General features: G+C 36.9%; 1 protein-coding gene across 1 annotated transcript; it reads right to left on the minus strand.

The window, feature by feature from the left end:
• Positions 1-3,110: 3,110 nt before the first annotated feature.
• Positions 3,111-17,017, minus strand: LOC139772990 (uncharacterized). The gene is made up of 6 exons (XM_071707129.1): positions 16,557-17,017; positions 14,007-14,052; positions 12,398-12,628; positions 9,403-12,238; positions 8,632-8,863; positions 3,111-8,466 (listed from the first exon to the last, which is right to left on the minus strand). The coding sequence occupies exons 1-6, from the start codon at positions 16,611-16,613 to the stop codon at positions 8,458-8,460; spliced, it is 3,411 nt and encodes a 1,136-aa protein (XP_071563230.1). The 5' UTR covers positions 16,614-17,017; the 3' UTR covers positions 3,111-8,457.
• Positions 17,018-17,447: the final 430 nt, after the last annotated feature.

Genomic DNA, 17,447 nt, shown 5'->3' on the forward strand with positions numbered 1-17,447 from the left:
AATGCATGATATATTTCTCGTTATTACTTAATAATAATTTAATATTAATATCTATTGTTTGTTAAATTAATAATGTTTTTATTAATTACTTTTTTATATATATGTACTTAATGTACTATACATATGTATGAATAACTGAAACGAATGCAGTGCTCGTGCTCGGCCGACTCGGTGGAAAGGTTGTATATAGAAGCTCCGAAATGCGACGAACGACACTGGGACATATCTCGAGAAATATATTCATTTTAACATTGTTATGTATGCTTTAATGCGAGACTCGCTCTCTCAGATGTAATTAGACGCTAAAGAGTCTCAAAATGTTGCTGCATAATGTTAGATAACAAGGAAAAGGTAGCCACGAAGTGCCGTCGGGCGGCGCGTTGGGTGACAAATTCGGAGCTCCGAAATACCACACGCGACACCAAATAAATCTCGAGAAATACGTTTATTTTAATATTATTATGTATTCTTTAATACGAGGCATGCTCTTTCGAATGTGATTAGACGATAAATAATTATAAAATGCTGTTGCATAATGCTAACCAACGAGAAAAAGGTAGCTGGTAATGCCGACGGGCGGCGTTAGACGACAAATTCGAAGCTCCGAAATACGATAAGTAAATGAATCGCGAGAAATACGTTTATTTTAATATTGTTATGTAGGTATTCTTTAATGCGAGGCATGCTCTCTCGAATGTGATTAGACGATAAATAATTATAAAATGCCGTTCTATAATGCTAGCCAACGAGAAAAAGGTAGCTGCGAATGTCGACGGACGGCGTTGGACGACAAAGTCGGAGCTCCGAAATACGATAACTAAATGAATCGCAAGAAATACGTTTATTTTAATATTGTTATGTATCCTTTAATGCGAAGCATACTCTCTCGAACAATATTAGACGATAAAGAGTTTTAGAATGCTGCTGCATAATGTTAGACAACAAGAAAACGGTAGCGGCGAATGCCGTCGATGAGAGTCGTGGCTCCGAAATGCGACGAACGACACCGAATGAATCTCGAGAGATATGTTTATTCTAACATTATTCTTATGTGTTCTATAACGCGAATTATGCTCTCTTGAATAAAATTGGACGATAAAGAGTTCATTGCATTTCGGAGCTTCTTATACCTCATCGACGGCATTTGCTCTGCTGTTACCTCTTTCTCGTCAACTAGCATTATGCAACATCATTCTGTAACTCTTTATTGTCTAATCCTGTTAGAGGAAGCATGCCTCTCATTAAAGAACACATAACAATGTTAAAATAAACGTATTTCTCGGAATTCGTCTGGTGCCGTTCGTCGCATTTTGAAACTTCGAGCGCCGAGTGATAATAAGTTTAGAATGCTGTGTTAAAGTACGATCGACGAGAAAGAAAGAACTCCGAAAATCCGCGCGCGATACACAACGATTTTCGATTAGATATTTGATGAGTAGATTACATAATTCCCCACCATTTAATGTGGGATGCGGCTACTACATCCGTAACATCGTGTAATCGAAGCCAAAACTCTGAAACAAAATGCGTGCAGCTTTAGAAAGCGAAGCCGAGCCGACTGAAGAAAAAGGCGCCAAGGATTTCTTGGATCTGCTTGTTTTTTTTTTCCGAACCCGTACGAATCTCGTTTCGGGGCGAACTCATTCCACTTTTCAAATCAGTTCTCGAGAAGGTGAACAGTACATTACAATGTTATCTCATTGTCAATTTGCTATGTTGCTTATTTTTAACGTAAAAAGTATCTTATATTTTCAGTACACGCATAAATTTTATTTGTAAAAATATCTACATATAATTAATAAGCATAGGTATAATTAAGTAAAATAAATATTTTATTGTTCGATTGTAATTAAATAATAAAAAAATTTGAGTAATATTACATTCGTTGAGACACACGAAAAATTATAAAGATTCTCAAAATACATATTCTATTGAGAGGTCAGACGAAAATCAGGTTGCCTGGCGTCGAAAACTCCGTTTGAGCCAGCTCAAGTATTAGCATAGCATGTTAGGCAAAGAGGTCGACGGAGGTATTCTAAGCGAGGGTGTTGCCTCCCCACATTGCCTTCGTTTAGTCATGCTGCTATTGGTCAGAGCGCGGGAGCCTGCTGCCCCTTCTATGCACACCTGTCAGCGCTCTGATTGGCCGTAGGCTGGGCATCCGCGCCGCGCTCCGTTCCGCGCCGTTCCGATGGCGATGGGTAATAGTGGGGATAGGCGGGCCGCTGTTAGAATACCTACTGCAACCTCCTCGCTCAACATGCTTCCCGCGTAACAGGAGCGATTTCTGAGGAATTACAGACGACTCCAAACTCGAGATTCTCGCTTTCCTCGTAACCTAAAATTATTTTCATAATTTCTATGATCTTTCAAGCGTCTTAACGAATGAATAATATATTTCTCGCTATTATTTAATAATAATTTAATATTAATATAAATTGTTTATCAAATTAGTAATATATTTATTAATTATATATTTGCTAATTTGCTTATCAAGAGACACGGTAATGTCTTGTGCCAAATATTATACATAGAGATAGAGATATGAATGAATAAAATTCACGCGCACGCACGATGCAACGACGAATATCGCAAAATTAACAATAAGACAATAACAAATTAATACTCACGGTAATGAATGTTTTTTTCGAACAATGAAATCCTTAAGATTTTTAGTAAACAGTTTGTTTTATTAATTAATAAACATAAATAAAATATTTCAAGTACTATTTTATAAGCAAAAGAGAACTTTCGTATATCGCTAACTTTATTTGATCGGTATAGGCGCACAATTGCTTTCCCGTTGATTTGTAACATACAATATATATATTTGAAACAATCTATATAAGATCAATCGTAACACATTTGTCTTCTTTTTGTTAAATTAGTTATTAAATTACATAAATAATTTATTTAAATAATAAACTAATAATAAACAAAATATACAATGCGGATATTGTTTTACCGATAAAAGAATACGCGTATAAAAGTCTCGTATATTATTCTTAGATGACACAATTTTATCATTTCACGTAAAATAATATTTAATAATATTTTCATTATGGATAGATATCTATCAGATTGTGGAAATGTAACAAAAGAACACAAAGTTATTTTTTAAGTTCTTTATTTACTCTACTTTCTTAGTAAATCAATGCTTTCAGCTACTACAAACTGTGTACGAGTTTTAATTTATTTTTACGGCGCACTATAGTAATTTAATTATAATTTGTTTGATCTCCTCGCTTATCTTCTTATCGTGATTACAAAAGTTCGAAGTAAATACCCTCTTCGTGAAATGCGTTCGACGATTTAATACGATTTTTATAAGCTCCGTTAGTCGTTACTTATACTCTATTACTCTTCTTACGATCTGGCGGGATGGCCTAGTGATACACACACACACACACACACAATTTCATTATATTGATTTCAGAAAATAAGAAGGCTTTTATATATTTTTCAATCTCTCGATAACAGAGTTAAAGTCTCACCAGTCATCTGAAAGAGTGTGTTTTAGAATACAATGCCTGTTCTACGTATTATACCATGGAACTTTTTCTATATAAGATAGACCAAAAAGTGTATACAAATAGCAACTTAATTTATTTCGAACGTTTTAGAATATCCGTATTTATATGGATCCATTCCTCTTTCTAATACGGAGCATTTCTTTCATCCTGTTATAATTTAAAAAGTTTAAATGTGCCCACGCGCAATTTTCGCAAATATTAAAAAAAAAAACTTACAAGACGAAAACTTTTGCCATCAGTATACACCTTTTTAAGACTTGGTATGTAAAGAGGGAAAAATTAGTTTTTGTTGGACGATTCTTCTTTTTCTTATGTTAAAATTTCTCTACACATTATCTTATTTTTTCTTTTTCATAAAACCGACATGCAGTACAAGAGCACTGACAGGTGTTGATACTTCCTTTGTGTTATTAAAACACAAAGAAAATTTCATTGTAGAACAGATTGTCAAAAGAATAAATTTTGTATTCGCTTTTCGCGATCGAGTGAGTCTATTACTCAATGAATCTCGCTTTTCTAATTATAAATACGCATTACTACATGTCAAATAAAGAATGATTTTTAATGATTTATCAGATATGAAAAGTTGTATTGGCGATTGAACGTGGAACGATTTAAATCAGTTGTATATTTTTGAAGCAGCTTTTTCATATCCAATAATCTAATAAAAAGCAACCAGTCTTAATTTCTGACATATATATACTACAACAAAAATAATAAAGTGGTGTGAAACATGAACGGGAAATAATGAAATTTAAAATATACCGAGTTTTCTATATTATGGATATATAACTTCGGAAATGTATATTCTTAAATCGGATTAAATGCTTATTCCAATATATTATAAAATGTACTCACAGAGTAACTAAATCGCTATTATATCTCAATAATAATTTATAAAATCTGTTTGAAGACATTTTGAGCGCATTTCGTCGTGATACATAGTATATACAATTGAAATTCGCTTTTACGATGTCTACATTCTTGAATCACAAAATAAAAGATTTAATATGCTAAGGCTACATCAAAACTATGTACATCGATTATGAATAGAGCATTGGTAATACCCTTTGAAACTTATTTCTAGTTTATATATATATATGTATATGATATATGTATGTATATATATATGCATACTGATTAATTTTATATATGTATTTATATATAATTAATCAATATGTATCATTAGTAAAATCTTAGATATGATTTTTCTCGCTTAAAAACTAGCACATGTATTTCAGATATATTTTATAAATATATTTGACGTATTTATTTTAAATAAAAGTACGAATAACACTCATAAGACAATAATTGAATTACGGTAATAAAAAAATATTGTAGTTTTTTTTAGCGTCAAGTAATCGGAACAGAATTGTGATAAGAGCGGACAGAATAGTAACATTCATTCAAGGGTAGAACGAATAAGCCATGCTTATTTATTATCTAATCTGCTCTTATTACATTATTACTCTTTATAGTTATCGATATAAAATACAATATTTCTCTTCTCCATTTTCATGGATTAACAAATATATGGTCCATAATTCTTTCGAATTGAGAAATAATTTCAAGAATGAAATAAATCAGCGGACATGTGCTTAATTTTTAAGCTATGCATAATATACAATTTCTTTGCAGTAAAAATATATAATGACTACAATATAGTACTTGATTCCTGACTAGCATGTGTTTATACGAGTGACTTTCTACTTCGCACTTAAGACGAAAAAATCTTTAATTGATATATTTGATTGATCTCTGATTCAAAATAACATGAATTTGACTGCATCTCATATATTAATAATGCACGAATGCACTGATATAAAAAAATCTACAGAAAATTAACAAGAAAGAAAGAAGAAAACAGAAAAATAACTCCTGTAATAGATAAATTTGCATACGCAAAAAAATTTTGCACTCAACACACTCTTGCTCAAATACATGCAATTCCTCATTCTCGTTATACGTATTTATGTGTGCGCGTGCAAACGCATACATACAGATCATGGTATATGACGGCTCTCTATCTTATGAATACACTTTTTTGAAGATATTACAATTTATGAACTTCCTGGGACCGTAAAATCCAGATACAGAGGAATATAAATTCAATTGTTTTGTGTATCATACTTGCGTAAAGTATCTAATCAATGTACGCAATTTCCTCATAATTCAATGTGTCTTACAAGTATCACTTTCTACAAATTGTTTTTGTATACGGTACTTCATTAAGGCTTCTACTGTCTATTTGATGCAGTTAACTATTGTATAATTTCTATATGCTTTAAATAAAGAAAAGACCGAAAGAGAGAATATTTTCGTTTGCGTGTTAATGGTAGATAATGGCGCCAACTTTTTTTAGGGAAATGCTCAATAAACAGAAGAACCGGTAGTTTTACAAATAATCAATTTCGCATAGGCCTGTACATATAAATTATACATTCTATAGCGCTGTAGTTATTCCCTACCACTCATTACACCAACTATTTCTCAGTCTTGTAATAATACTACTCTTTAATACTTTTATAATTTATATAAAATCAGTTGCACGTATCTTTCCACATTGTGAAAGAACACTGTGTCTTCAATCTAAATTAATGCATATTGCAATAGACTTTATGGATTTTATGCTATTATAACAGTGTATTGTATATAGAACACAAGCGGAGAAAGTTTTAAGAGTAAAAAATATTTTCTCGTGTACAAAACAATGTTGTGTTAAGATTTGGCCTGATGGAAAAACAATTCCATATGTTAGTTAAGGAATGATATAACAAGATGTGATAAGACTGCAACGACAAGGCAACTTTGCTTCATACTGAAAGGTTCTTGAAAATATCTAATATCTAAGAAAATAAAAGTTAAACTTCTCTATTTTCTTAGACATTAAAAAGCATTGTTTTGTGCTGTGATATAAAGTTATTAATGCTGTTGCAATCTATAACACATCTAACAATATGTATTGTCCCGCAAGTTCAATGCTTACAAATCTGCATTGGATAATGATGGCAACATCTATGATTTTGATCATAAACATTAATTTGATTTACTTGCCAGGTAGTATAATAATGTATAATGGATGTAAAACAAAATCCTGTGTGCATTAATTATATCGGCCTTATAAATGTATAACTCTAAGGTTTTATTATTGCGTTTAATATCACTATTATGCTAACTTCCTCAGCATGATATATTTACTGTATGTGTAATATTATATGAATTATATTCCTTCTCATAAATTTGTAATCTCCTCTCATGAAAACGGAATAATAAATGCTCAGAGAAATATGAATAGAAAAAGCACAAAATAAGTGTGCCCAAAATATACACAAAATATGTACGCATATTTGTACTTATAAATAAAGATATTAGAAATAGAATGTAGCTCTAGAGTTAAAATAATCGTTGTAAATATATTACTTAATTTCATAGTTTATCTATTTGTTCTTAATATATTAAATAGAATATGCACCGTTAAAATAGAAATAAATATTTTTGGTAAACGCTTCGTAGAAATGTGTGTACAGTATACACTAATCACAATTAAATATTTAAGTACATGATCTATTAAGTACAATGCAACAATAAATGAAATCAAAAGAAACAGAAAAAAATCGTTTTACATTTGCATTAAGTTATTTCACTTTATATCAAAAAGATTTGATAAAAACAATTAAAATGTAAGAAATAGATTTTAAAAAATATGTTGCAATAAAATTCAGACATATTGGCGACTATCGAAATCCTGAAATAGCTCGATCTTTACGCATTTCGTAAATCTTATTCAGAAATACTTGTCTATATTATTCTATATATAGTGCCGTCTTTGATTGCCCAGATACTCTGGTATTTACACACCATGTGTGTCCCATTAGAAAGAAGACCATTAAAGGCTGTAACACTTTATCTTAATCTTTAAAAAGTAACTTTTAAGTATGAAAACCCTGTGAATACTATGCAACTGACTACGTTCAGTGCATTTTTTTGGTTGTACAGAATGTGGATAGATATTTTTTTCAATCAGTACAAACAAACGGTCTCTCTAATGGTATTTTCCAAATATGAATTCTTAAAACTTCATAGAGTCTAGAATAATCGACTATAATTGTGATGTTTTCAAAGTTTTGTAAATTTGTCACATTAAAGTCACTCCTATTTTATACGCTTCTAATTCGAGTTCGTGACATCTAGAAACAAATATAAACTAGCATTCAACGTTTTCAAATTATAGAATCAAAAAGGGATACGATCTAATGTTACAATTTTGTTATATCTTTTATCGTTCCATAAAATTTTAAGAATTCTGATTTGAAAGTCTAAGAGTTATTAATCTCATTCAATTTTTTCAAAGATGACTGTACAATAGTCTATATAGAAGTATACTCATACAAAATAAGAAAGTATTTAAAAAACGATATACCCATATAAAGTATAAGATGCATATCTTTTACCCTAGGGCAGGATTCTTACTATACAAACTATTAATTTCTTATTGAGCATATTTTAGAAATTGTTTGAGTCGTTGTAGGAAGTGTTTGATTACTGACATTATTTCGACTATACGCTAGTACCTAGATTTTTGTAGATGTTTCTTTTTTTACATTTTTTAGATTATGATTGTGCTCTTTAGAGGAAGACTTTACGAAAACATCATTGAAACGAACGTCCGAATTTGGTTGAAGAGCGTTTTCGTGTTCTTAAGAATTATAAATTTTTGATTACTTGGCATACTATACTACGTATATATTGGTATGTGTCGAATGATACCTAGAAAGTGTGCTTGTAACCCCAGATATCCGCGTATAGTGTAAATAGTCACAATGCCCCAATTATAATTTCTACCGTGAATACTTTTACTCATTTTGTTTGGAATTCCTAGGAACTTCAAGTTTTTACCTCTTTTTCCCAAACAATATTATTACGTTCAAGCTTCCTGCAAAAAGAAAAATGTGACATAATTATTACACATCAAAAAATTGTAGAGATAAGGCGATTACATTTCTAATCACAAATTGTTTCTTTTAAAATACAATTGTACTACAATGTTATATAAATTAATCTAGATGCAGTCCATTTTCTTATAGACTGCAGTACTTACTTCGGGGAATAGAAAGTGTTCACGAGTGGGTTGTGGTTGCTCAAAGGGTGAACTGCTCATGTAACCAGGTGATGGTGATTCGCTCTTTTCTAACACTGGAGTGATATTTGCATAATTAGCAGATGCTGTTGTGAGAATCCGTCCCTGTTCTACCAAGATACTTCGATCAATCTTATAGTATTCCTTCCCGCTACGAGGTCGAAGAGTTGTTGCCACCGTTCTACCTCCCAATCTATATAAACATACATGATTGTCTTATATTAGTTGTACAAAGAACCAATTTATTAGAAATAATTAATTGCATCGTTATTAATTATCCAAACTATTACGGTCCACATAAAACCAATTTATATTATTTTTATTTTACGGTAGTACACTGAGATAGGATCTAATCTAAAAAAAAATTCAATATCTCTAAAATCAGCCATCTGTAAAACTAAAATATCTAAATGAATTACATGAAACAAAATAGTGAATTAGTAAAACCATTCATTTAATATTTTATAAATTTCCATCAAAACATATTTATAAATATTACAAAATAAAAAATAGTAATAAATTTCACGGCTAAAAATAAATCAATAACAAAGTTATATATAGAAAAGAATTTATAACTAAAAGAAAGTTATAAAATTCTTAATATCTTATAAATTTGTAAGAAACAATAATTCTATAGAGCTTTATATATTTTGATGGAGTCGTATATAAATTAAGAAGTTAGAAGAAAGATAATAGAACTTCCGCAAAAGTTGCAGCTACCTAAGACCCTACCTGAGACTGTCAGGCGTATCGGACGAAGAGTGTGAGGACAACGACAAAGTTTCGATGTAATCTGACATATCGGAAGTACCGCTGCTGGTACTTCGTGAATCGATATAAGGTGCATTGGAGACTTCACCGGGACTGTTGAAGCCCTTCATGGTCTTCGGTAAACACGTAGGTATGTCGGCCTCCGCGGATGAAGATTTCGTTGGTATCTTGATCTTCTGGAACTGGAAGGAAATTTCACGGAGAGGATCGCTGGACTTGGACTTCCTCGGCAGGCTGCTGTGATAACACGTGGGCGGTGGGCTTTTGCGGCAGACCGATAGCATATTCTGTTTTACCGTCGAGGCGACGGGTGCCGCTAACGATAACTCGAACTCCACGAATTCCGCCGTACGGTGACTCAAGGAGCCGGTGGAAACACCGGAATCGTTGCTGCTCGAGGAATCTCTATTGTGCCCGGTCTTGGATGGTACGGACGACGAGCGTCGGATCTTAATGAACGACGGCTGAGACGCGGCCGTCAACGTCTGCCCGCTCTCGTGATTACCACTGATCTTACTTTCGGAGTTGACGCACTGCGGCTCGCCGGTTATCAAAGTGTTCTTATCCGCTTCGCTCGAGCACTTGTGGATGGTAAGCGTGGACGGAAAGGTGTGGCTCTCGTCGTCCAGGTAATGCGCGGATTCCGCGGAGTAAGATCGTTTCCTGAGAAGTATGCCTATGCTACCACCGGCCTCCGCAACATTACCCACGTCCAGATAACGACGCCTGAGATACGGGCTGGACAGCATCGCCGATCCTGGCACACGATACTCCGAGTCGGAACGCTTTTTGTTTACCTCGAGCAACGTGGATCCCGATAACGTCGGATTACTGGAACTCTTGATGCCGCTGCAAAGCCTAGACAAGATTTCCTTTGAACAAGCGTTGTGAGCCGGTTGCATCGGTAAATAAGCAGGGAACGGTTTCTTCGGAGTTTGCTTGTCCGGATCCATGACCAAATAATCGTTTTCCTTTTCCTTCGCGTGACCGCATTTCTCGCAAACTTTCGAAGTATTGTCGCTCGGCGCTTCGGGCGCTGGTTCTTTCAATTGATCCGCGAATTTCTCAATCTCTTCCTGCGAGATACTGCTCTTGGTTAAAACATCCTTGCTGTTCTCGTAATGCTCCAGTGATTGCGTAAAGTCGATGTTCACATAATTCGCTTGCTTCGCTTCCGGTTGCGTATCTATTACCGGTTCGACGTTCTCGTAATTGTTCGATTTATTTCCCGCGGCGCAGCCGCAGCTCTCCGTAGACTTCTCGTCGGCGGATTCATTTTTATTTACCCTTCTGGCCGTTGCGTAAATGGAAACTTCTCCACTGGCGTTTACTACCGGCATCTTGCCTTCACCTGAGAGCTTCACGGGATGAACGGTGACGCCGGTAGGTTCGATTCCCGCGCCGCGTCGACAGTAGGGTAAGACAAAGCCGGCCCAACTCATAACATTGTGACATGGGCATCCCGAAGATCTAGGTGACTGTACTGTGAGTTTCGCAGGACATCCACATCCTTGCAGGACCACAGCCTGCGGTACCTGAGGTGTGTCGTAATTAGGATAAGTTTTCGGCAGTGTGAGACATTCCTTTATTTTCCTTGGTGTATCGTAATACTGTTCCGGTTGCGGACCTTGTTCCAACAACATGTGATGTCCCAGAATCGTTTTGGGAATGTCGTAGTTCTCGTAAGGTCCCGCAGCGCCGCGAGCTGCGGGTTGTTCCTGAGCCTGCTGCGTTTGTTGAGATTGTTGGGGTTTCCGAGCGTGCACGCAGATTTGCTGGTCAGCAGGCAGTGGCATTGGCGGTTTTTTAGGCTTCTTGGCAGTGACGGACTGACTGGTTGTTGGCAGTGAGGGCGGTTGGGACGGTTTTGGCGGTCTCGGCGGTAATGTGCTCGGGCTCGGTGACATTTGACGAGCCGTCGTCTGTGCCGTCTGAGACTGGGCGGTTTTCGACTGCGCACACTGACATTCGATTTGCTGCGAGCTGGAGTAATCGCTCTCGTGGCTGCTGCTGCTGTAGGAGGACAAAGAAAGTCGGTCGAAGGTACGAGGCTGCAAGTGACATCCTAGATTGTTCAACGTGCTTGCAGCGGGGCTGCTTATGCCGCTCATAGTGGTCGTGGTGATCAAGGTCGACGATTTCGAAACAGTACCGAGTTTACTGATGCAACTCGCGCACCTCTCAAGGCCTGCTGCGCCCTGACGAGTGAGCGAACAGCTACGCCATTCGCTACCGGGCTGCTGATCAGGTAGCTCCGAAATGGACACCGTGTCTCTGCAACTGTAATCGCCATCGATCTCCGTCTGTTGCCTGCTTTCCGTGGATGACCAATACGGCGAGCTCTCATTCTTGCAGCTGTCGCAGTGTTCCTCGTACGTCGACGTTGAATACACGGCCGAAGAGAAGAAATCGCTGGCTCTGGTCTCGGCGCGGGAACACTGACGTCGCCCTGGACTGTCCAGCAACGACAATTGTTCCCTACCAAGCGGCGATCGTTTCTTTGTAGTGAGCTTTCCCTCAGCCGCCAACTGCAACGTTTTAACTATGTCGTCCCCCTGATCGGTTATTAGCACGTGCAGCCCCTCCCCCCGACCGCATCTCGAACCGCCCTCGAAGCAGAATCTGCCCTCGACTACGCCATATCGTCGCAGATGCGCGATTTCCCAGATACCGACGAGCCGAGGAGGCACGCCGATGGTGATACAGAAGCGACGGTCCTGAATGTGCAAGTGCGCCGGTCCATTACTGAACTTCGCTTTTGATGGTACCGAGGAGATGAGTATCAAGAATTGTTGATCTGTTGAGAAAGATTGGCGAATTAAATAATAATAATAATTTTTATCTCAGAATTTCGCAGAGTATCCTGCGTCTTTATAATACATATAATGCCTCTCGTTCTCTCTTTCTCTTTCTCTCTCTCTCTGTTTCGCAATAACGTAGTTCGCATACAACTTACCTTCGCCTAAATTGTTCGAGATCTTAACTTGCCATTGTATCAATCGCTCTCGCGTATCAAATGCGAGAACGACTGTCACGTCTTGACAAATTATAGCAATCGTATTGGATTCTTTGTCGAGTGTAAAACCACTTTCCACACCCAGAAAGTGTTGCAAGCTCAGGGACGCTTTTGTTTGGCCTTGCTTGTAACGATCCTTACTGTCCCCATAAAGTTGCAAATGTAAGCAATCTGTTAACGGAAAAAAAAGAATATTTATTTGTTCCGCACATATATTTTAACGTTGCACGATGTTTTTAATTTCTCTTTTGTGCTCATTTTTTTTCTCTACTAAATTAAGAAGGAGATTTGTTTTCTCCGTACATGTGTATGCGAAATAACAGATGTTTGATATTTATTAAAATATGTAAATACATTCAACGCGTTTTACAATACATATTTCCCGCTACTAAATAAGTGGTAATAAACGGATTCCCATTTAGAGAAACATTTGTCTCCAATGTCTCGAAATAAATTCCGTCATATGTTTACGTTTTCCTCGTTAAGTTTCACCCAAGAAAAATTTATGAAGCGTTCAGATTCTTGGTTCGAAAATATCCTCGAGTTACAGGGATCATATATTAATGGTTATTGCCAGGAGCAAAGCTGTTCTTGGAAATTTTTTTTTGTTGCTTCAGGCAGCAACAGATGTGCCAGCTGTCACCGTAGAAAGGTCCGAGGAAGGGGAGTCCTTTGTAACCGATAACAAGCAGGAAGGGTCCTTTAAAGGGAGAGAGAGGTGTGGAACTAATTAATTTTTCGATGACAAATTCCACCAATTTGTAACACGTGAAACGCAGAGATCCGTCACTCAATTGCTACAATTAATTTTAAACAAATGTATATTGAACAATTGCGTAAACAATATTTCAACTACATTAAATAGAGACCGCTAACTAACCGGTTTATAATTATATGTAATCAAAATTTATTATAAAATGCGATACGTTTTGTTATATATCCGCAACGTTGTATCACTATATTATGCAAAATGGAGTTAATTAATACACTGCCATTACATCAAAGTTTTAAGTCACTTTTGTCGATCTAAAAAAAAAAGTGGATGACAATATACTCTATTAATAATCCATTTTCATAAACGTGGCTTGCAACAAGTCAAAGCGACATTTGATCTGCGGTAAACTCAAAATTTCCTCAACCGTGAAATCAAAAGAAAGAACATCCTGTAAAAATAGGTAATATAATGCATTCTGCACAGTTTGCCAAGCAGACACAACATAGCGGAGATAAGGGGGAGTCTATTATGCAAATTGCGAGATACCGCTCGTATCAACATGATAGTGAAAGCAAAAAGTGGAAACGCTTCAAGAGTGTGCAATGTTTTCCTGTTTATTATCTTATTGCTCCCTTCCTTTTCCCTTCTTTCGCTCACTACGGTGTAATGCAACCGTGACACAACGCAAATCTCTCTGTATACGCATGCCATTAACACAATCTTATCAAAGTCTCATTAATTAAGGATAATTATTAACCCGTTTGAGGTAAACGAACGACAAAACAGTAAGACTATTGTTAGCAACTGCGTTTAAAAACAAGCGTGAGACTTTACCTGCCACTGGCGATAATTTCCGCATAACGCACCATCTTGACTTCCACTGTAAAATAAATTATATTGTTCAGATGTATAATATGAGACAAAATAATTCGATATATAATTATATATAATATTTTTCAGTAATCAATTCTCTATCGCAGGTGTTAAACGAACATATAAGCGTAGAACGTACATATATGTATAAAGCTACGATAGACAATATATGTATAACTATAGTCGTTCAGAATTTTACGTTTAGAAAATTAAATGTATTTGTTTTATTAATAATATATTTAATCCATTTCTACATTTATTTAATGCAACAAATAATTTGATAACCAAATTTCAAATATAATAATAACAAAAAGATAAGTTTATTCTTAAATAACAAATAATAATAGTTTCAAATAGTAATTTCTTATTTTGATTTATACTTTCAAATCTAATATTTGTAGCTATACATATATTTAAAAAATACGCTTCTTTTATACTATATACAATACAAAATTTTATCACAGAAAAAATCATTTTTTTTAATTTGAAACATATTAGTTTGTACTCTATAATTTTTATCAAGCACGATTGTGATAAAAATTATATGAAACTACGGTGGACTTTCTCACGTAGGTATTCGTTTGAGTTCACGATCAAAGTAAACGAGGCTTCTATCTTCTCAAGTACCTAGCTCTACCACCCTCTTATTAGCAAACGAGGACTAGCTTTTTATAGACTTGGATTAGCTACTCCCTGCAGCCTTATCCTTAAATAATTTAATTTCTTTTCTCAAAAGCCACTTTAGATATACTTCACGCCAAATATCTTGAAGATATCGCAGAGTATCGATACATAAATAATAAAAATGATTAACATTAATTTAAAAAGTAAAAATAAAATCAAAACAAAAATAATTAAGATTTATATTTATGCAAGCAACGCCATATTATTAACACTATATTTTTAGAAACTATTATTATTAAACATAATATTATTAAATAAATTTTTAGAAACTAATTTTGGAAACACAGATTTCACACGAAATGTTGAAAAAGATAGAAATATAATTCTCAACATACTTTATCAAATACATGTTGTAAGAAGTAAAATATTTCTATATAAAAGTCTCCGATAACAGGCACGATAGAGCATATTTACACTGATAGTAGAATAACATGTGTCAGGAATTAATCACACGTCATTCTTACAAAGCATCTTACAAATTTTCATCACAAGCGCGTGCTTGTGATATTATAGAGTACAAACTAATATGGTCCAGATTAAAAAGAATTTTTTGTAATAAAATTTGACATTGTAAATATAAAAGAATCGTATTAAATATTAAAACAAACGCATTTTTAAAGATTCACAATGCTAGTAAAATTATACGAAAAAAGATATCGCGAGAAATTATTATTAAGGGTATTTCCTTCATTAAAATTTCTTTCATCTTCATCTATAATAGTACAAAATATTAATAGAGATCTATCCAATAAAAGTATTAATAGATTTAGCGTCTAGCCAATAAATTTATCTATACATTGAGAAAAAAAATTGTTAATCCCAAAAAATATTTAGTCCGATACGAGCAACTAAATATTTTAGGTAGTTTAACTAAACATTAGTTAAATTAATTCTTGATTAAAAAATGTTAAAGTTTGACACGAATGCATTACGCCATTTTCAGTGCAATAACTTAATAATTGTTGAAACAACTAATGTTTAGTTAACTAACTAACATGTTCAGTTGCTCGTATCGGGCTAAATATTTTTTGGGATTGATAAATTTCTTTTCTCAGTGTATCTATTCAACAAAAACGAATAAACATGAACGACAAATCGTTCATCCTTCCATCCTTCACGGATAAATAATCCCATGGCAAGAATACATCAATTAAAAGCTAATTACTCCGAATTTTGCGTTGCTCATCAAAGAATTTTACATCTTAATTTTTATATAAGTTTCATAAATGCTCGAGAACGTTAATCTCGAGCGTGTCCCCCGCTGTCGAGAATCGGATGGCGTATACGCCTTCTTCTGCAGGGGTCAAGCCTGTAGGTACATAAAACGCTCAAGAACTTAACGAGCCGGCGGCGCGTCGCGCAAAGTACACATACGCACGCTACACAAACCCGCCCCCCTCGTAATCGTTACATAATTTTTATCATGCGCCAGGCGAGTCGTGTGCACACAGGTGACTCGTCGATAAGCATCGCGCGTCCGGCGCACGTTTCCCGAATTCGTGTGCAGGGATGAAAACCCTCCACCCCCCCATCCTCCACCGTGTCCCTTACGCCCCGCAATGCGCCTCGCTCCGCTCCGCGCGGCGCGGCGCGTCGCGGGGGGGACGTCGCGAATAATAGGCGAATTCACGCGGGGGAGCCGTGGAGAGGAAGGGGGAACGCGTTCGCGCGACTGTCGCGCGATTCGGGGGGCGGAAAAATCGGAGCGCGGAGGAGCGAGGGGGGGGGGGGAGAAGGGGGAAAGGACCGGGCGAAAAGCGCGATCGACACGCGGGCGATCGGCGGCGCGGGAGGGGGGAGAGGGGGGAGAGGTGGAAGGGCACTCACCTTCTTGCCGTCGCGAAACTTGACGTTCCCCTCGATAATGCAACTGTTATCCACCATTGTGGAGGGCTCGCTCCGTTGCCGCGCCGTTGCCTCGTGACAGCTCTCTCATTACCGCGTTCGATCGCGCCGCACGATCGCGCTGCTGCCGCGGCGCGACACCACCACCATTCGGGCCCCCCCTGCCTGACCTGACCTGTCGTACCCGCGAGAGAGCGGTCCTCGGCCGACACAACCCGCGCGCGCGACGCCCCGCGCTCTCCCTCGCTCAGCCGCGGCCCGAGTACGAACCGGACGCGGGCGAATCTCTCTCGGGGTTGCGGGCGGCCGGAATCACGCGGCGAAATCCATACTGCGCCCCGTACGGTCAGCCCCGTGCGACTTCCATCTTGACAATACTCGATTACTTGGCCCCGCTGCCTCGCGCCCGAGCCCCTAGCCCCCAGCAGCGCGACCCGCGCGAGCGCGTCACCCGCGCGCGCGCGCGCGTGCATGGCCGGCCCCGCGGTGCTGCGCCCTGCCGGGCGAGGGGGAAAACGCGCGGGAAAAGAGCGGCAATTTTAAAAATGTTCGATCGCGCTCTGGCAATACGGGAAAGGGTTAGGAGAGATAACTGGGCTTTTTCTCGGAAAATGAAACGTCTCCGCGTCGCCCTCGAAATTTTTCAACCCTCCAGTGGATGCAGTTTCAACCTGTTACATTTTAAGATATATATGGGCAACAATGAATAATATTAAACAGAAAACAAAAATATTAATTGACTTAATATTTATTTAGCATAAATAACGTAGGGTGTAAATTAATTATGTAGTGTAGGGTATATGGATTGCGCGGGCCGAGCCTCGCTCGCTTTTCGAAAAGGAGCCGACGGAAATTGGCCGCGAGAGCTGGCGA

Source organism: Temnothorax nylanderi, unplaced genomic scaffold (genome assembly GCF_030848795.1).
Source record: "Temnothorax nylanderi isolate EJ_2023f unplaced genomic scaffold, tnyl_v1.0 TNYL_tig0056_pilon, whole genome shotgun sequence".
In the NCBI taxonomy this organism is placed as follows: domain Eukaryota; kingdom Metazoa; phylum Arthropoda; class Insecta; order Hymenoptera; family Formicidae; genus Temnothorax; species Temnothorax nylanderi.